Raw genomic sequence first — 21,894 nt, forward strand, 5'->3', positions numbered from 1 at the left:
ATTTTTTTGAAAATTTTATCAAATGTTATCAAAATTGGCGAAATTTTAGTCAAAAATTACGAAAAAGTGAATGAAATCAACTGAATTCACTCTATTTTCTCGAAAGTTTAAACCTCTATTTCTCCCTGTCAAAAACGAAAATCAAAAAAATCTTTTTAATTCCATATTCTACGGTGGACAAGCTTTCTAATGATACCAGTCTCAACTCTCTACGATGAATATATCGATCGGCCAAAATTGACTGAGCAAAAAAAACCCATTTGAGTATATAGTTCCTCCCCCCTCAAGAAGGTCGGAACAATTATGCGTATTGTTCTAGTATATTTAGTTTTTAAGAGCATGAAGGACACCACCGGGAAAGCCCCCACTAAGGTCAAAAACTGCCCAGAAGTTTTCATAATTTTTTTTGATAAGATCTTAACAAGATCTTATCACGATTTATCATGAAATGGCGGTATTTCAAGTTTTTGGCAACATGTGTCAAATTTTCCAAGAGCTGTCATGATCAAGCATATCTTATTAAGGTGTATCAAATTTTAATTCATTGGTTTAACACGCAGTCTAATCATCAGAATTTTTACAAAAGTATTTCAACTGTTATAATCCCAACGCGAACTAAAAACATTACCACACGTTTGTTATCGCCCTCCCAAAGTTATTGAACTACTCGGGCTCAGCTTATATAGTTTGATAACAAGTCGTTCTCGATGACATGGCTTGTTATAATTTTCATTATTGCTACTGATTGCGATCACTATAATTACTGACGCAATGTGTCATAGTAAACGAATAACGGGCACAGAAACTAGAGGCCCGATAAGAAAAAATTTCCGGACCCTGGTAAAGTTGACCAACACTTTCCTGATAAAACTGTAGAGCATTTTTTGTCGGTTTTGTTTTTTTTACAATACTGGTCCTAAATGGCGCGTTACGTTTCCAAAAAGCCTTCAAAAAAATTTGTAATTGCTTCTGTTGGGTTTCAGTCAGAATTTGTTCTTTGATGTGGCTGAGCTGTGTCGCAACTACATGGAGAGTCCTTTCATGAGTGCAGACAAGAGGGAGTTCAAACTGGGACGACCATACTCACACGTGATACAAAACAACTCTGCTTATCACCACCCTTGCTCTAAAACTGATGTTAGTCAAAACACTGGCTCCTCACCGTACCCAATAGCCTAGCGGTCTGATAATTTATAGTCCCCGTCCCCAATAAATAATGCCAAAAAGGAGCTGTAATTTCATGGGGGTAATGCTAGGAAGGTTATGGAAGACCTAGAATACTATTTAGCAGAAAATTCAAGAATTTTTGAAAAACTGTTTGGAAAATTCGATTACATAAAACATGATAAAATTCCGACTATATGTTATTTATGTCTGAATAATTTTCATCTAAAGTAATTCATTCCCGTCTCAGTTCAGGGTAGAAATTATACGCTCAAATATTCTTTGCACCACCAAATTATAGTCCCTTAAATGGCTCAAATTAAACGAAATTTAGACTCAAGTCAATGCAACAAATGATAGTATCTGTTCGCAATACTGTCAAAGTCTCAAAAAAGGTGTAAAATTTTTCCAGGTTCTTTTCAATTGACCTGAATCCTCAATTTTTTTTGGCTTCAAAATGTCTTAAAAAGCAACGAAAAATAAATTTCTTCTATATGCCTCTTTCTAGAGCTGAAGGTTCTCAAAATTTCTTCAAACATCTCTCATCTGTTATTATAATAATAATGTTATCGTGAAAATAAAAAAATCGTTTGGTTAGAGTCCTTAAGCCTTTTTTTAAAATGGTTTTATAATTAAAAAATTACAAGGCAACTCCAATATCGGTTTTTATGCATCAACTTGACAAACGTTTTTACGAGAGATATTCTTTGCATTAATTTTTAATGACTTAAATGTGCAACTTCAATGAATGGAAACAAGTTTAATTATGTTTGCGTTATTCATTCACCGTTGCGCTATGTACGAATAAAAACAAGACTTTGAATCTCCCTAGTCTATTTCCTACAGCTTACTTGTAGGAGTCTTGCAAGAGTCTTGTAAGATTATGCACCATCTTGCTTGATCTCAAAAAACCTAGCATGATGTCCGTCGGATAGGCTAGATAAGCGTGGAACTCTATGATGACCATTTACTATTTTGCCAGGTAAAAATTTAATCAATGACAAACATTATGTTATCACAACAGAAAACCTCCTTTGACTGACTTCTTTCAGAAGCTACCTCTTTTTCCTTCTAGACTGACTGCTGACAATAATTTTTGTGGTAGTTGCTACCCAAAATGACCCAGAAACGTCTCATTTATTGAAGAAAAGTCATATGAATCATTTAGTATCATAATCTGGAAGGCATTCGAGATATTGGTATGACCTTATCAACATATGGGCTTACCAACATATTCACACTTGGTCTAAACTGAATTAACCTACAAAACAATCTTTGATTACTTTTTCTTGAAACAAGTATTTCAAATACGTTATCGACAATTAAATTGACATCAATTTTTGGCTTGGAACCGAGAGCTTCAGTCAATGGTCTGAATTCATAAGAGAATGTGATCTTTGAGTGAATTAGTTATAGACAGTGCAGCTTCGTTTATATTTCGCGACGTTTTTCTAGCGGGATCTTGTAAAATTCTTACAAGATAAGCGTTCAGATCTTACAACTTGCAAGATAAGCGTCATTAGCAGGAATACCGCAAGGTCTTGAAAGATCGGCAGAGTCATTTGCTGGAATCTTGCTAGATCATGCAAAGTAAGCAGGGGCCGTTGGTATGATCAAAACGGCTCAAATCAAAAGCGAGTAATTAATTGGATTTGGGTTGTGTATTAAGGGGCGGTGAGTAATTTAACTTCAATGCAGTCTTAATACATGTAAGAGAGCCAATCAAGTTGGATTTCGCTACAGCTTTCTTCGCATTGTTTGTCGCATTTTAGTATTTTTTATAATGATGATCCTTGACTTTTGATTATAATTTTTTTTATTATAATGATTAGAATGTTGCTCGCATATTTAATGAACAAAAAATCCAAGTGATGTAAGGATTAAGACCCGAAATAATTGAAAGCCTTTTTCTGTAAATAAATTTTGATGTTCCTAAATGTGCTATTTCGTACAGAGTAATGGCCACTAATAGCTATGATAAGGATTTAATCTTAATTGTCTCTGAATTAAAATTTAGCTGATGAATTTGAACTTATTTTTTAAGGCCGAGAAATATCTTAAAAGTAAACGTCAAGACGGCGCCTTCTTGTTTCGTCCAAAGTCACAACCCCAACAACAACAGACACAAACAACAACTACGAAACAGTATTCAGAGTCTTGTAAGATTATGCACCATCTTGCTTGATCTCAAAAAACCTAGCATGATGTCCGTCGGATAGGCTAGATAAGCGTGGAACTCTATGATGACCATTTACTATTTTGCCAGGTAAAAATTTAATCAATGACAAACATTATGTTATCACAACAGAAAACCTCCTTTGACTGACTTCTTTCAGAAGCTACCTCTTTTTCCTTCTAGACTGACTGCTGACAATAATTTTTGTGGTAGTTGCTACTCAAAATGACCCAGAAACGTCTCATTTATTGAAGAAAAGTCATATGAATCATTTAGTATCATAATCTGGAAGGCATTCGAGATATTGGTATGACCTTATCAACATATGGGCTTACCAACATATTCACACTTGGTCTAAACTGAATTAACCTACAAAACAATCTTTGATTACTTTTTCTTGAAACAAGTATTTCAAATACGTTATCGACAATTAAATTGACATCAATTTTTGGCTTGGAACCGAGAGCTTCAGTCAATGGTCTGAATTCATAAGAGAATGTGATCTTTGAGTGAATTAGTTATAGACAGTGCAGCTTCGTTTATATTTCGCGACGTTTTTCTAGCGGGATCTTGTAAAATTCTTACAAGATAAGCGTTCAGATCTTACAACTTGCAAGATAAGCGTCATTAGCAGGAATACCGCAAGGTCTTGCAAGATCGGCAGAGTCATTTGCTGGAATCTTGCTAGATCATGCAAAGTAAGCAGGGGCCGTTGGTATGATCAAAACGGCTCAAATCAAAAGCGAGTAATTAATTGGATTTGGGTTGTGTATTAAGGGGCGGTGAGTAATTTAACTTCAATGCAGTCTTAATACATGTAAGAGAGCCAATCAAGTTGGATTTCGCTACAGCTTTCTTCGCATTGTTTGTCGCATTTTAGTATTTTTTATAATGATGATCCTTGACTTTTGATTATAATTTTTTTTATTATAATGATTAGAATGTTGCTCGCATATTTAATGAACAAAAAATCCAAGTGATGTAAGGATTAAGACCCGAAATAATTGAAAGCCTTTTTCTGTAAATAAATTTTGATGTTCCTAAATGTGCTATTTCGTACAGAGTAATGGCCACTAATAGCTATGATAAGGATTTAATCTTAATTGTCTCTGAATTAAAATTTAGCTGATGAATTTGAACTTATTTTTTAAGGCCGAGAAATATCTTAAAAGTAAACGTCAAGACGGCGCCTTCTTGTTTCGTCCAAAGTCACAACCCCAACAACAACAGACACAAACAACAACTACGAAACAGTATTCACGAAGCAAAACAACCAGTGCCCCCAACACTCCTTCAGCACTGCGAAAATCAGATTCAACGCAACAGCAATCCAAATTTGTGTTGTCTTTTTCAGTTCAACCGGACACTGAGTCAGAGATTGAAACTTATCACGCAAACATAGGTTTGTCCACAATGTTTGATGTGAGAAAACCAAGTTTATGTAACTTTCATAGCCTTACCCATTTTCTCTTTTGATTTTAAATGAAGTCGCTAAAATCAATAGCAAAAGTCATATTGTTTGCTTTTATGAGAACTAAACAAGGCCTGCCTACAATTTATCATCTAAAGAATGTAAAGTAAAACATTAACACCAAAATTGACTGAGTGAAACACAAACACTCATTTGTCTTCAGTTATTTAGGTGTGTACTAATCAGGCTGACACAACACAACAAGCAGCCATTTTTCCTCCATGATAAGATGACTTTTGCTTTCGTCTTTCTTTTATGGGATCTTTTCCGTTTGTGCCCCCCCATCTTAATGGGAGCATATTATTTGCACCCCCCAGACGCACGTGCCATATTTTTACACAATGATTTGCTATTTAATGGCACGTGCTCTGTAACTGGGGGCGCATAGCGTACGGGGGGCACAAACTAAAAGGATCCCTTTTATGTCTGGATAGTAGTTATCAAGATATTTCCACTCTTATCTTGGTTACGCATAGTCAATCGCTGGTACAGCTTGATTTATGATATACTTTGCAAAGCATTCCGCCAATTGTGAGGCCCGTAACACAGTAAAAGCATTCCCCCATTACATCACACCAACCCCAACCTACCCATGCTGGGGTCCTAGACCAAAAGTTGTTATGTCCAGACCGAAATGAACGAACAAGGGGGTGTCGTGCTGTCAAAATACACGGTCTGGAAACACGAATGAACGCGCAATAGTCTGGTCATAAGCAACTGTGAACGCACGATAGTCGGGATAAAGACAACTTTGAAGGCACAATAGTCCAGACATAAGCAACTTTGAACAGTCGAAAGTCTAACACACTGACACGGGAGCGCTCGAAAATTTTTTTGAATGAAATCAATAGTGCCAAAAACTGATCAGTCCATGTTTGACTAAACACTGTTACTATAGTGCTCACTCAAAGTGAAGCTTTCTACGAAGAAAATATCAACTCATTTGAGCTCAAAAATTGCAATACGTCGAACGCAGGCAACATTTTGCTTTGCTTTGGACAATTTCACGCCTAGTATTATAGACCATTGCTGAAGTTGCGAAACAAAATCAAGCTTTAATTACTGGGTGACTGGCAACCGCTTCAACCAATAATTTCATCGAGCAATTTTTATTAATTTAAAATGTACCAACTGCTGGGTCACTTCATCACAACCATTACCCAAAAATATCTATACTTGAAATGAATACATTATAAATTATGTGTACAACTTTTATGAATGAAACTGGCAATAGGTCTGGACATGAACGCACGAATGTCTGGACACACGCACTTTTGAAAGCACGAAGAACGCACAAAAATTTTTAACCGCACGAAAGTCTGAACATGAACGCACAGATTTTCAAAATTTGAGCGCACAAATTTTAGTTTGGAACGCACGAAAGTCTGGTCATATGTAATTCTTAACGCGCGAAAGTCTGGACATAGGGTTTTTTGAACGCACGAAGAACGCACAATTATTTTTGAACGCACGAAAGTCTGGACATTCGGTCTGGGACCTCAGCCTGGGCATGTTTGAACATTGATTTATTCACCTTATCAACTCACGCTTTCAACCCCCTTGACTCTTCCTTGATTTTACATTTTTATGGGTTTATAATCCGGCGCTGGATATAGAATATCATCCCTTCTGTATTATCTGTTTTTTTAATCAGAAATATCCGAGGACCTCTCAGTGTGTCTTGGTTTCGAGACATATCGATCGCTGCCTGACTTCCTGCGATACTACTCTCGACATGCAATCTACAGGCAGACAAAACTGCTGTCCCCTGTCACTCGCCAGTTTGCCACTATACATGTGGGTGACCGCAAGAACGTGGTCAGTTTATACGTTCCCTCCGAGTACTTAGGTAAGTTTCAAACTGACAACTGTTAATAGCTCTGTCAATAGTAGAAGCTGTTAATAGCTCCAATTTTTAGTAGGATGACTTTCATTTTGAGCGTTTACAAACGTCTACCGGTACCGAAAAAAAGCTTAATTACATAACAAGTAGCTAGTAACGGATTGCAAGCCCTTGCATATATCAGATATTGTGCAGAAATACATACTTTAAACATGTGAACATTCTGATTAAAGCCTACTTAGAATCCAAATGAGAATATTAGGTAACTATGGGCCAAATTTTTAATGTAAAGGCACAAAAAGTGGAGACCACCATCAAACATGAGTAAAATTGCTTAAAAAGTTAAGGGTACCAATAGACAGACGGTGACTGATTTTTTGATGCCATGAAACATGTTTTTAGTTTTTAAATATACAGACTCACTTCATGGTACCAAAAAGCTAAGTACACCTGAAGAGCTTTAAAAAGCGCCTCAACCATCAAATAGCGCATCATTTTGAACGTTTTTCAGTTCAGATCGTTTTTCCATAGTAACGAGTTATTACTCTTTCAAACAACTTGCAGATAATTTTTATAGTTTTCATACAACTTTCTGATGATAACCGCGTCAATATAATTTCCTTGCCAAATTTCTGACTGTTTTGGTTTAATTTATACCAAAGAACTGTTTGCTTTAATTGTTGCATAAATTTTATTTGGAATCAGATCTAGACTATATGCCAGCCATTCCAGTACCATACATTCCTTTTCTCAGAAAATGTTCGCAATCTTGGATTTTTAACATTTTTGTTCCTACCCCTCTTGAGGGGGGAGGAACTATATACTCAACTGGGGTTTTTTTTTGTTCAGTCAATTTTGGCCGATCGATATATTCATCGTAGAGAGTTGAAGGTAGCATCATTAGAAAGCTTGTCCAGCGTAAAATAAGGAATTCAAAAGATTTTTTTGCTTTTCGTTTTTGACAGGGAGATATCGAGGTTTAAACTTCCGAGAAAATAGAGTGAATTCCGTTGATTTCATTCACCTCTTTTCGGAATTTTTTACTAAAATTTCGCCAATTTTGATAAAATTTAATAAAATTTTTAATGAAAATGTTGTTGATTTTATATTCAAAGACAAAATACTTTGTCGGCTATTTTCATTAAATTTTTTGTCACAAATTCCGGCTGAAAAATTTCACAAAATTCAGACTTTTTCATCAAAAACAGCACGAAATAAGTTTCCTTAGTCCACTCTGATTAAATTTGCAGGAAGTGCACACCCAAACTCCACTAACACAATCTTTGTAGACTAAAAAGGGGGCTAACTCCACTTCAAATTCCGTTGAGAGTGCTCTGTAAAAAAAACTTTGCGTTTTTTGCTATCTTTATTCGTTGATTATCAAAAACGCAGCATTTACTTTTGATTTTTAACAAACAAAACATCTATATCAATGACATTCCAAAAATAAAATATTCCTAATGGACAATCAAAACTAGCAGGACTAGTTCTGTACCAATCTTCGACCGACCGTTACAGTCCAAAATCAATTCGGATTGTCATCAGTCGGTTTTTTATAAAAAAAATTCTATTTATATTTTTTATATTAATTAAATAACAGAACATTTCAAATCAAAGCTCACTAGTGATAGGTCCTATTGGCTTCTAAATTAGCTTGCAATTAATTTATCTAGTTGATTGCTTGAAAGCTTATAAGCGTTTTGACTTTTAAAGTATTCGATTTTTGAATAAAAAATGGCTTATTGAACTTTGCCTCCATTTTTGTCTTACTTTGGTCAACTTTTAGCTTAGTGTCAGCAATCAAAGAGTACTCCTTCTTTCTGCTGAATTCAAATGTAGTTATGGTGTTCTGGCTTTGATACTACTAGATTTCAGAAACTTTTTTTATTTTTCACTTATTTGCCTATTTTTCAAGTTTTAATTTTGTCAAATTATCACATTATTGTCAGTTCATATATCACTTTTTTTGCGTTCAAAATAACGCACAATTGATAATATTTAAATCCTTAAAGATATAGATTGTGGTTCTCTTACCTCTTCGACAATACTTTCTCGAAGAATTTCATTGAATTTTTTAACTTTTGTCTTTAAGTGTCGTTTTTACTTTGTCTTTTTAGTCGTATTTAATTTCCTGTACAATGACCCGGTTTGATTTGCTTTTCCTGGAAGAGTAGATGAGCCGACGTTCTGATATTAGAAGATAGATAATGGCTTTCATGACATTGAAAACAATTGTTTTCCAAAATGAAAAAAAAACATTTCAATTTCGCACCTCTGTTCATTTTATTGTCTGTTTGTTACCTGGTCTCGTTAATTAAAAGTTTATGATGACATTTTTGTCAAGGAAAGGTTGTGAAAAGGGATTGGTGTCACAAAATCTAATGTTTTTAAAGAATTCGTTATGACTTTACTGGCTTCGACACTGGTTTTTCACAAAAAAAGTAAATTTATTTTTGATTTTTGTTATTTTTGACGTTCTATTTGTAGACATAAGACATTGCAGGTCTCGAAGGCTTCCTTTGGATGAATAAACGAACCTATTTAATTTTTTTATTGTGTAATTAATGGCTTTCATGTCTTTGGAAATAGATTTTTTTTCGATAAAAACAGGTTTTACATAATCTCGCTTTTTTTCTTTTCGGTCTAATTATTACCTAGTTTCATTAATGAGAATTCACATAATACATTTTAAGGGAAGGTGTCAAAAGTGATTGGTGTCACAAAATCTAATGTTTTAAGAGAATTCGTTATGACTTTACTGGCTTCAACACGGGTTTTTCACAAAAAAAAAGTAAATGAATTTTTGATTTTTGTCAAATTTGACGTTCTTTTTGTAGACGTAAGACATATTCTGGATAATTGCAGTTTTCAAGGGCTTCCTTTGGAAGAATGGACAAACCTATTCAACTTTTTCATTTTGTAATTAATGGCTTTCATGTCTTTGGAAATAAATTTTTTTTCAATGAAATCAAGTATTACTTAATTTGCATTTTTCTCTTTTTTGTCTAATTTTTGCTTATATTTATTAAAGGGAGGCCAGATAATACAGTATCGGTAATTGATGAGGGAGCAATCAAACATATTTTGGGGGCTAAAATATGGCTTTACGGCTTCCAGAGCATTTTCTGGCAAGTTTTAGTTGATTTGTATTTTGTTGTCTATTTGTTGTTCTTTTTGTAACTGCATAAAAAATTTAATACAAAGAGTTCTTAATTCCCTTCTATAGAAGCATTTGTAGTTGTAAACCTATGAGAAATTTTAGTTGATTCCTAATGGTTTTCATTACTTTGAAATTAATTGTTTTTTTTTTAAGTTCAGCGAATTTTCTAGCTTTATTTTCTGTTCTTTTTTGTCTAATTGTTACCAAGCCTTATTATGAAATGGTGAATAACCCTTTTTTCTGGTGAATTACAAGTTTTGTTGTTTATTTCCAGTTTTATCTGACGCTCTTTTGACTTTGTTAATACGTTTTGTATTTTAAAAAGGACATAAATTTTTTGATGTAATTAAGGTTTGTTCTTGTTGTTTGATTTTGCCGTTCGTCTTCATGCGCTTTCTTAATATCGACATATCTCATCAATCTAATGCATCATTTCTTACTCCACTGAGTTTGAAGAATATCTTTTCGTTCATACACCAGTTTTTTTTGAAAAATACTTGAATTTTTTGTGTTTTTCTATCTGTTCCTCATTTGGTAGACAATTAAGCCGAAATTTTAGATGAGCGGGTTCGGAACCTTATGTGCGATCGCTCATTACTGAGCCGCCTTGTCTACTTTAAAATTATGTCTTGAAGGAACATGCACTTTTTCCTCGAAAATTTTTAAATTTTCCTATGAAACTAGGATGTTTAGTTTGTAATGACATCTAATAGTTCTTTTCCGTCCATCTCGTTGTCTCACACCTCAAAATTTAAGAAATCTCACGCCCGAACTTAGACAGGTTGGGTTTTTTGTCCCTATTTCTCAGAAACTGCATAATTCCATCAATGGAGACGCCTTAAACTTAATACATTTTTGGCCACGTTTGCATGCACGCTGTTCCTAGATTCTATGGTGAGTTGTATTTTTGTCTACGAAAATCCGAGATTTCGAATAGTCGCAAGAAGTTGTGCAGCGTAGCTTTTTTGTACCATGAAGTAGTTTCTTTTTTTGAGTTCCTCTCGAACTTTTTATCGCGTGTGCCTTTTCTATGCAAACTTTTGCGGTTTTTCTTGAAAGGTTTTTTTGCTCGCTCGATTGATTTAGCTTTTTACCGAAAAAGGACGGGATAAACTGGCGAAGCTCGAGGGCATTAAATCTCTGAGCAGCTCCATCACAGCTTACTAGGCTCTAAGTGTTCGTGTGTTATTGGGAGGTCTGCCTGCATAATCTTCTTCATCAACGCACGCACGGGTTGGTTGGCAGACTCTTTTTGATGGAGCAAGGTAAAATCAAGAAACTACATCAATCAACCATACTATGTTAATATTGTAATTTTTAAAATTTATAAAACTTTTTGGTGAAATTTTTATCACGTACATCCAAGGGTTGAAACTTTTTTAGTGTTTTTAGCAATCCTGTATTTTTTTCTGAGAAACCACATACCTCTGTGCCACCGTTACTTGCAATCAAATTGTTATGTATCGTCTAATACCCCGCGGGTGTCTAATTTTTCCAGCAAATTTTTTTTATCAGATTTAAGGTTTCACACAATGGGTTTGAATATTACTGAAAAGGGGGTGCATCTTTTTTACATCAGAATTGAAAAAAACAACAATTTGGTGTAGTACAGGAGTAGAATAACTTCATATTTTAATGTGAGTGTGCGTACTGCGAGTGAGATGCTGGAACTTGAGGAAAAACTCGAAGAGAATTTTCAAATATGCTAAAAACGCGTTTCACCTATATAATTGATCTATAAAGTTGCGAAAAAACTTAGGAGGCAAAAAATGAATTTTTTGTTTCAGATACTGACAATACGCAGTCTACAGTAGTCGGCAAGGTCAAAAGGACGCTATCTCTTCCACTAGCAGACCACGAAGTGGACGTTACGGATAGGGGTAGAACCAATACCTCCCCTGTGTCCGCAGCTGAGAAACAGGTCAACAACGGAGAAATTGTCGTAAACGTCATCAAACACGAGAGCTGTTAGTACCCCTTGGTTACGAAATGTTAGAGGGTTCAGATAGAACTTAATATAAATTGCGCAAAAGGTGAGCTTGACACAAAGACCTAATTAATCAACGTGTATTTGGTCTTGAGGGATGAAGCCTTGAGGAGCAAGAAACAAAAAGAGAATGGGTTATACGAGATACCCAAGTTCTCCTTTTGCAGTTTCACAGTTGTTGCGCCTGATTAGACCCACTAAAAATAAAAACCCGCTTGCAAGTTTCAAAATGCAGTAAGTCAGCAGTATAAGAATTTACAATGTCAAAGTTATCTATTTGCAGTGACAGAAGTTAAAAGGCCAAGAACTTTCCATATTTTCAAAATTACAAAATGCGTGTTTCAAGAAATTCTGGCTGACATATTGAACCGTTTTGCGGTTCTCGAATAGCGCTACGCTCTGCAGGTTTCTTGAATGCAAGTTCTCAGTGACTTCAACTGAGTCACATAACCTGTATTTGAAAACATTCTAAATTTCTACAGTGATCAACAGCTTTCATTGAACGTGACAACTCAAAGGGCAAGTTTTTGAGGATTGTGGATGAAAACTTCTGTGAGAAGTATCCTGTATCATCTTGCAAGGCAGTACATACCCGGGTTGACCACCAAAAAAGAAACTTACCCACCATAAAACGCCATATATGGATTTTATGAAAACTTACTTAACATACAACGATCATAAAATTTTTTGAGTTTGGCTGACAAACAGTCCAAAGGGCCAAATGCCGATCCACAACAACGTTTATGTGCATGAAATTTCAGTTTTCTGTACTTTACGTTTATGGTGCCCTACTTACCGTATAACGCCATAAACAAATTTATGAACCGTTTTATTGTTACAAATTTTCCATAAAATATGCTGTGATATAAAATGCCCAATTTGTTTCGGGTTACATTTTAAATCAATTCGAAAATCAGTTTTGCATTGATTAAATCTCCAGAAAACATGAAGTTAACTTCTATGGTATCTACTTAACATAAAACGCCATAAAAACCTTTTATGGACCGTTTTATGGACAAAAATTATCAAATTAGGCCGTATTTGTTCATCTTTTTAGTTACTACATTGCAGTTTTGGGTTGGTTTCTATTGCAAAACTCCAGTTTTACCGATTTCAACTACTTCAAAAATTTCGTTTGAATTTTTCGAGCCTTGTGTGATCTCATTCGCTCTTCTATTCGAAAATTAGGGCAATTAAATTCCAATTGGGAGCTTTATGGATTAGTCAAAATGAGTCAAAACTAGTCAAATGAGAAATGCGCTAATTTTGCTTAGTTTTTGGGTATTTCAGTCGGCAGAAGCAATTTGCAACAAATAGAGTTTCACTGCTGTCGTTTGAGATAGATTTGTTATACGTTAGCTGGTTAAGCTCACTTCATTTCAATTGAGAGTTTATTTCAAAAGAACTTTCTTTAGCAAGGAGACACTAGTTATTGAATCAGTTAATTGAAACTTTCTAAAATTAGTTTTTTGCTTGATTAAATTATACATGACTAATTTTTGCTGTATCAAACAAAAACAGATGTACCGATAAAGGTCAGAAAGATTGAAGCTTGACCACAAAAAACTTTCTGAATTTAACTTTGTTTCCCAACTTGTTTTGATAGCAGCAATATCCAAACTTATTTTTAAACCCAAAAAATTAATTCTTCGGAAGCTCATTTCATAATGTTGATCGCAAAAAAAAACTTAATAGTCCTTGACGTTTACTCAAAAAACTATTATTTAGGATCCATTTTTTGATCTTATTTGACGTTTTTTGTTTTACAAACGTAACAATTTTGTTTGATTCAAGATTTGTCTCACACACTGTTTCATTTGAGTGAAATTTAAATTCATCTTTTCCCATCAGTGAGCAACAAGCAGAAATTAATCGCAAACGCTCCAAGCCACAAAAAACGGCATAGAAAGTGATCCATTCTGGTGCCTTAAATAATTTGCTTTTTGATTATTTTTATAAAAATAACTTTGGAAAATTTCAGGTTGTCTTTTTCTCGTTTTTGTTTTAACTGCTCTTGAACGATGTTTGAAGAATAGATTTTAAACGCATGCATCTTTTCATGACATGAAGAGGAGTGTCGGGTTTTTTACCGGTTTCTTTGAAGCTGAAACAAGTTTTTCATAATCAGATATATAACTCTGTTCGCGCATTGTTTCTGTTTTTGAACATTGGCTTATCTGTTCAACATTGGATTTCAACTTCAGCGTAGTGTCTAATGTATATTAATTGTGAAAAGTTGGCAATATTCGAATTGGAAAAGTCATGTTGAAGGTCAAATTGTAAACTAAATTTTGTCCAGTTAACAATGCCTACTCGTCCCCCCACACCTACAGGCCAAACTCCTCAACCCACTTATCTAACTAACGAACCTCAACGCACTTAACCCACCCCCTCCGCCTCTCCCAATTAAGTATCCCACCCCCAGGCTACGTCTTCCAATATTAACCGTAAACCATCCCCCAGCCATCCATCGCCAGCATCCACCATCTAATCCAACTCATGGCCACGCAAAATATTCCACCGAAAACTATCCTCTTTTTATCTAAAATAGATTTTCTAAGATTTGAACCAAAAAAAATATGTTTTTTGGTCATATCGTTTTTGGTTCATGTTAATTCTTAGCCTCCGATATTTCTGATTTAGGCAAAACTAGGTTTGAGGTTTTAGGGAACGAATATGCAAGTTCTTTTCCGTACTTTATTGGTTATGTTTTCATGCCAACGTTTCTCTCCGTTTTGACTTTTTGATTCAATTTTGCAACCTTAGCTTTTGCTTTTTCCGCGATCAAAAGTTCCCTTTCATTTACAACTTTAAGCAGCTAAGCTCAATTTGTAGCAGTTTTCTACTAAAAATGATATTAAAAATGTTGCAAAATTTTGTCATTTTTTCACTTTATGTGCTATTAGTGGTTGATAGGAACATCATATGCAGCTACTTAGTGAACTTCTCAGTTCACCCCTCCTCAAAGCTACCCGGATCGTACTAGGTCATATATGACTTTTATAAATTCTTGGTAACCATACAAGAATCATATATGGTTTCCTAAGAATCATACACCGATCGAACAAAAATTTTCAAAGCCTAAAAACTGTATAATTTTCGTTTTCTTTTGAAGTTGAAAAAGTTTCTCTGAAATTACACAAGGTCACATGTAACACATAAAACATTTACTGGTGTTACAAGTCTCTTATAATGTAGTCAGAGGACATAATAAATTATTATTTTGCATTTGCAATCCACATTTGATTCTTTTTGTGCGCTAAAACAATAACTTTGCAACCTAAACATTTTCAAAAAACGAATTTGAGGTTAAATGCACCAAAAAATTTAAAGTATCTCTCTTAAATGAACTTAGGTATACAAGGCTCATATGTGATTTCTTTGGTTTCATACAAGATCGCACTAAGAAATCAGGTATGGACAGTATGAAATCATATATGATCCTTGTATGAAATCAAAGCAACTTCAACCCAGGTACCTCCCCCCTGACTGAAGCAAACTTTAGTAGATTAGTGCTCCCATTAGCCGTTCGAGAGCAATTCTTCTATGATTATCCGGTTGTTTTCTCTGATTATTTTAATCCAATGTTTGTCAGTGTACACGGATTGTATTACTGCAGCATAGAAAATCAATACTTCTTTGGGATTCAAACCAATGCATCACTTCAAGATGGTCGCTTTATATTTAGTAGAAGATATTTTTCTTTCTGAAGCTCTTTCATGTGGTATAACCGATATTTCCAGAAAAATCCGATTAATTTTTTAATCAGGAGGAGTCAAAACGATGCATCAGTTGACGACATCTCATAATTCTCTTGTCATATTTTCTGTATGTTTAGATGACAATTGGTACTGTGGCGAGTTGCACAGAACGAGAGAGAGGGTGTTTGTACACAGGAGGGACTTGGAACTGTTCGAGTGGAATGCTGAGCAATTCAGTTTTGAAAACTTCTTCCGAAATAGAATTCCTCTAGGTACATAGTTATTAGTGGGCACATAATTTCTAATTTTAAAACTTTCTAGGTTTCTTTTTAGGTCGGGTTATGTTGTTGGTTAACTGTTTCCACGGTTGCTATTTTTCACCCAAAAAGTAAACAAGACTAGTGATTTCTGTCGGGCTGCGTTGACTGTTGAAAGCATGTATATACAAAAAGTTCGCATTCAATTCATAAAGTGTTACCATTTACTGAAATAATGTGAACTTGTTATTTTTTAAACCCTGGTGGAAGTTAAAATTATTAAAAGAACAAATAAGTAAAAGATTTCAACCATCTGGAATGTCACACTCCAAACTCTTTCAAGTCAGTGTTAAAAACACAAAATAGGTTTTTCTGTACTTACATTGTTATTGTGGTTTCAGCGAATGCCAAAATAGACATGGGTAACTGTTTCTGTGGATCAGATGCGCTGCCTGGATTCGACCCGAGTCACTATTTCAGAATGGAGAGCAGACACAAAATCATCAACAACACTTCCACAGAACAGCAGCAGAAACTCATAGGCAAGATAGACACTGTTTCCCACACTTTCTGTTTTTCAATTTTTAAGAGCTTCGACATTTTGGAGACGTATAACGTGACTTGCTTGGCAGCCCTAGTTGAGAGGTCGACTTCAGGAATAGACTAATAAAGTCGACCTGGAGGAGGGGGGGGGGGGGTATTTCCATATCTTAAATACACGGTCGACCTCCTAGTAACGGTCGACCTAAAGTCTTCATAAGTCGACCAACGGTCTTTCATATCCCATTTCAACAATCGACCAACAGTCTTTTCATAACCAATATCGGTCGACCACGGTCTTTTCATTTACCGACCTACGGTCTTTTCATATCCAATATCGGTAGACCCATAGTCTTTTCATAAGTCGACCAAAGGTCTCTTCGTACCCGGTACAGTTGACCTAAAGTCTGATCATAAGTCGGCCAACGGTCTTTCCATACCCAATATTGGTCGACTAGGTTTAGATACTTAGCCTTCGCGACTTCTTGTCTTGTTGCAGCCTCAGAACTACGAGAGAAAAGTCAGAGATAGTGGACACCTTACTGATTTGGCCACATTGCAACTAAACAAGTGAAGCAACCTCAGTTTCCTTGACTGACTTGGTTGTTCTAAAAAGTTTTATTATTCTCATTAAAATCTTTTTTTGCAAAAAGTAAATTAAAATTATAACCATATGGCTAAATATACTTGAAACAAACAATATTTCAAATCAGGATATTTTATTACTATATATTACTCCTGAATTCCTCCAACCTTCTTTTAGTCTTTAAATGTAGAAAGACACTGCGAGAAATACAAGAATAGATATGACATAAATTATGCCTGCAGCCCTCAACACCTGACATACATTTAACCTCCCGTACCTAACTTTCAGAGTCATTCAGTACCCAATCATTTTGTATTATTGGTTCCTTTTGAAATCTTACCCTGTTATCATAATATTAATGGCTCCCATTGGCTTTGAAAAGAATTTCAACGGATCATAGCTAAAATTTCCAGAGTAAATAATATGGTTAAAATGGCATCGACAATTTCTTCTCACAATTTTCTACAGAATTTTTGGTTTTTACCTGTATTTGTTGTTTTTTTTCATAGTCATGAGACATATTGTAATGTCTCATTATTTACCTATGCATGAAAAACATCTTTGTACTCACATCGTGGCATAACTGAGCTAATCGCTAATCTAATGTGTTCAATTAGCAGTGAACTGCTAATTGCGATTTCTCAGGTGGTAGTTTACACCAAATTTAAACCACGCTTTCACTTTGGTTTGCATTCGGTTTTGGTATTTTCTTTGGTTTCTTGTGGTTTATATTGGGTGCTTTTCTGGAGGATGGAGGCAGGGAGGTTGGTTTGGATGGAATACTTGGCTGTGGAGTTTCTTGGGTCTTTGTTATGCTTTGTGGAATAACAGAAGGGGCGTGGGGGTGACAGGAAGGGTGTTTTAGAGGGAATTTGGGAGAGAGGAAGTCGGGGAGAGAATGAAAGAATAGGGTCTTTAGAGAAGAGGAACGAAGGAAAAGACAAAGAGAAAAGAAAAAGAAGAAGGAAAGAAGAGAGCCACCCTCAGTGCACCTCCGGCAGCCAGTCCCCCCTTTCAGGGAACCAGCAGCCGGCTTGTGCGCTGAGAGTACGGTGACTTGTCATTGGTTTTGATGTTTATAGTGAGAAAGAGAAAGAAAGGCACCCTCAGTGCACCACCGACAGCCAGCCCTCCCTTTCAGAGGACGAGCAGCCGGCTTGTGCACTGAGAGTACAAAGGCTTGTAATTTATACTTCTTATTGAGGCGGTTATTTTTTCCCTTGCGGGGGTGGATGGTTGCTCCCAAGCGGAAACAGAGTGTGGCACCAGTATCAAGGCCTCAGCATGGTTCCCGCGATCACGCTGTCCTCCCTTACTGGTACCCTGGAGTTAGATCCGCTTCAAGACCTAAAAAAAATCGTGGCATAACTGAGCGTATTTATTGACTTCCATTGAAAGCTATTGAATTTATTAACTGTTAAGTCTTTAAAAACATTTTTTTTGAAAAAAGTTTTTAGCATTAATCAATCTTTAACTTTTTTTTGTGAACTGTATGTCAGTATCTGTAATGACAGAACCACTTTCTTTTCTAGTTCAACAAAAATTTATCTAATTTTTGATCTTATATTCTAACTATTGGTTTTTTTACTTCGTTGCACGAGTTTTCATAATTTTTTGTTATTTTTGGATTTTTTTTTCGTAATTTTGGCTCTTGTTGAAATCATATTACCTTTTCATAATAATGATAGTCTCCTATTTGCTCGGAGTAGGCGTTCAATTGATTATAGAAAAAATTTTCAGAGAAAAGCTTATAGTGTAAATGGCTTCGACTCTTTCTTCTCGCAATTTTCTACTGAATTTTTGGATTTTACCTGTACTTGTTGTTCTTTTCATAGTTAATGACATGTTTTAATGTTTTTTTGATGACATTTAAATGACAAATCTTGTCCTCACATCGACATCTTTGTCGGCATGTTTTAGCGTATTTAATGGCTTCCGTTGAAAGCTATTGAATTTTATGACGTTGTTACTACGGGTTTTCTGAAAATTTTTGTGGTTTTAATGAAATCTTTGATTGCCATACGACCTATTGTGTTGTGTTATTGATAAGTTCTGAATGAATAAAATCATTGCCTTCCCATCGAGGGAGAACTGAGCGTGATTATACTAGTGGTTTTCTAAAAAAAACTTCGTGGTTTTATTATATTTGTTTGAATTTGTTGTTTTTCGAGTCAATTTGTAAAAACGAAAATAATTTCATTGCTGTTAAAAATTAATTGAAAGTAGATTTTTTTAACTGAATAGTTCATTCACTAATGGCTTTGACATTTTCTCGCTTAATTTTTATGAATCTGCTGTTTTTGATTCTTAATTCTTTAGATAGCCGTAAATTGCTGACCGGTTTCATCAAGTTGTAATTGACGATTGAATTAGTGATGCTACTTGAGGCAATCAGTCTATAGCGTTTAATCTTAAAATTTATGATATTATACATTTTCAAAGATTTTTCAAAGTTTTCAGTTTTGTTTCTTTTTTTGTCAACTTGTTACTTATTCTCGTCATTGAGAGGTCCCAACCAATTCCTTGAATTTCAATAATTAACATGCCTACTGATATTCTGTTTCAACTTATGTTTTGTTTGGTGGACAATATGTATTTTCATAAAAATGTTGTGAGTGGTGTGTTTGCGTTTCGTTTTCTCTTCTTTTAGCACATTAAGGTAATAACAGATCCCAATGATTTTCAAATGTTGCCCAAATGAACTTTTTTTATTCTTTCAGTATAATATCAGGTTAAATTTTATATATAAAATTGAAATAAAAATACTTAATATTCAGATAATAGCTAATGATTTTATTGGCTTCAATAATTTGTGTTTTTACAAATTGTTCGTATGTTTTTGAAATTTTCTCAGTCTTTAGTCCGTTTTTATGGCTTAGTCTAACCAAAGACAGGTCCCATTGCTTTCATAATGACTTTTTAATAAATTTATCAAAAAATATTAGGTTATAAGCTAAAGATTTTTTAGACTTTTGAAATTATTTGGTTTAAAAATATGTTGATTGATTTTTGTTTCATTTTTTCTTCTCTTTGTCGACTTGTTACCTAGTCTCATTAAGGAGAACATCCATCTGCTGGATAGTAAGGAAAAACTAAACTTTTGTAGTTAAGGTTTTATCTGATTGCATTTTGACGTTGTTACTAGGTGAAGTTTTGGATATTGGGTTTCCGCCGCGAAATTCTTGTTTTGCTTATTTTGTGGTTTGTTGTTTTTTCTCATAGTTTTTTAAATCGCAGATCAAAAATGTAGATGAGCTCGGGTCAGAACATCATGTGCGAACGCACATTAGCGAGCCTCCTTGTTCAGTACTGAATCAGGAGGTTTTTCAGAAACAATTCAGCACTGATTCAGAGTCTGTTCAACTCACATTTTGCTCTGAAATTATCTGACTCAGACTCTGATTCAGACTTTGAATCAGACTCTGAATCAGACTCTGAATTATTCTGATTCAGACTCTGTATCAGACTCTTGTTTTTTTTCTGATTCAGACTCTGATTCAGACACTGATTCACCATCTTTTTGTTACAGTTGCATGTGACAGTGCAGAAGAAGCCTCCAATCTATTTGCAGTATTCCAAAACTGCATCAAATGCGCAGGAGACAAAAACCGCAACGCTTTGGAACTCCAAAAGAAAGTGGGAATCGCAAAGGAACTGAGCGACCTAATCGTCTACTTCCAGTCTAACAGTTTCAGTCAAAGGGTTTCCAAAGTTATCGAGAGTCCCAGTTCTATATTCTATTCGCCAAAAGCGTCTCTTGTTCAGAATTCGCTCAGCTCTATCAGTTCTCAACATATGGGGGACTCAATTGGGTCGCAACTTGTAACAACACAGCCTGAAGTGTTTTCATTCGAAGAGACGAAATTAGAGAAAATTATAAGAGTAAGTTGATATCTCCCAATTTTGATTAATATAGCAAAACTTTATTTTATTTTCCGTTTTGATGTTCTAAGGCCAAAGAGTAATAGTAAAAATTACAGAGATTTGAGATATGATAGACATTTGATTAAAACCCTGTTTAAGCAAATTTTAATTGCTATTGGTAAATCTCATCATTTTTCAATTACACATTTGAAGTCATTTTCACAGGTGAAATCAAAGATTATACTGGTGCTTTAAACTGTCACAGTTTGATTATGAATTAAGCTTTACCAAAACCTTCAAAATGTCCACAAATACGAAATCAAGTTGAATTGAAGTGGTGGGAATTTAGATCTTGCATCTGAACACGGGGTTGGGATTCCAAAGGGTGAGTTACAGAGTCACTACTTAGAATTTACTAGTTTGATCATGCCCCTAGACACTAGATTTGGTATTAGATACGTGTAGAGCCTTGCAAAAGTATTACGTTTTGTGAGAGTATATCCTTATTATCCCCTCGATGTGATTCCCATTGTAGTGTTTCTTTGTGATCCCTAGCATACTTACTTTCATTCGATATACTATGCTTTTGTGTTCCAATTTTCATGTTAATTTTGTTTCTGAGTTACTATTACCCTAGTTGAAAAATTTTCGGTTTTATTGGTTGTTAAACATTAGAAATCATCGGTATGATGTTTTTTTTGTAGCCAAAAACGACAAAATTTTCTATGATATTTATCGGTACCGTCGTTTTTGTTCGGTATTTAACATAGGAAAGATTCGATATTGTCGTTTTTAAACGTAAGAGAGATTCGGTATCGTCGTTTATAAACGTAAGACAGATTTGGTATCGTCGTTTATAAACATAAGAGAGATTCGGTATCGTCCTTTTTAAACTTACGCGAGATTTGGTATTGCTTAGAGAAATACCAGGCTTTTTTAAACGGGGTCTGAAAAGCAGATTAGTCCAGCAGACCGATCAAAAAGAAACAGACGGTATTAGACGCTTTGAAATGCAACCAACCGTCAAAAACTTTGCTTGCAAACTACAGGAAAGTATTTAAAAACTCAGTGAATGCGATTTAATCAACAGAATTCTATCGATGTTCAACAAATACTTCACATTTTCTAATTCGAAAATAATCAGT

The 21,894-nt window shown here is 34.9% G+C and overlaps 2 protein-coding genes across 2 annotated transcripts in view; both read left to right on the plus strand.

Annotated features, from left to right (window-relative positions):
• The window catches only part of LOC142346252 (1-phosphatidylinositol 4,5-bisphosphate phosphodiesterase gamma-1-like), a 74,676-nt gene that overhangs the window by 49,796 nt on the left and 2,986 nt on the right, over window positions 1-21,894 (plus strand). Inside the window, exons 14-22 of the mRNA XM_075398768.1 lie at window positions 984-1,137; window positions 3,209-3,323; window positions 4,118-4,122; window positions 4,466-4,742; window positions 6,466-6,660; window positions 11,602-11,781; window positions 15,640-15,774; window positions 16,161-16,301; window positions 20,415-20,767. Of these exons, the coding sequence (XP_075254883.1) occupies window positions 984-1,137; window positions 3,209-3,323; window positions 4,118-4,122; window positions 4,466-4,742; window positions 6,466-6,660; window positions 11,602-11,781; window positions 15,640-15,774; window positions 16,161-16,301; window positions 20,415-20,767 (1,555 nt within the window). The remainder of the gene's footprint in view (window positions 1-983; window positions 1,138-3,208; window positions 3,324-4,117; window positions 4,123-4,465; window positions 4,743-6,465; window positions 6,661-11,601; window positions 11,782-15,639; window positions 15,775-16,160; window positions 16,302-20,414; window positions 20,768-21,894) is intronic.
• LOC142345824 (2-oxoglutarate and iron-dependent oxygenase domain-containing protein 2-like) overlaps window positions 1-21,894 on the plus strand; it is a 421,406-nt gene that overhangs the window by 34,556 nt on the left and 364,956 nt on the right. The window lies entirely within an intron of this gene.

Source organism: Convolutriloba macropyga, chromosome 9 (assembly GCF_964194025.1).
Source record: "Convolutriloba macropyga chromosome 9, txConMacr16.3, whole genome shotgun sequence".
Classification (NCBI taxonomy): Eukaryota; Metazoa; Xenacoelomorpha; order Acoela; family Convolutidae; genus Convolutriloba; species Convolutriloba macropyga.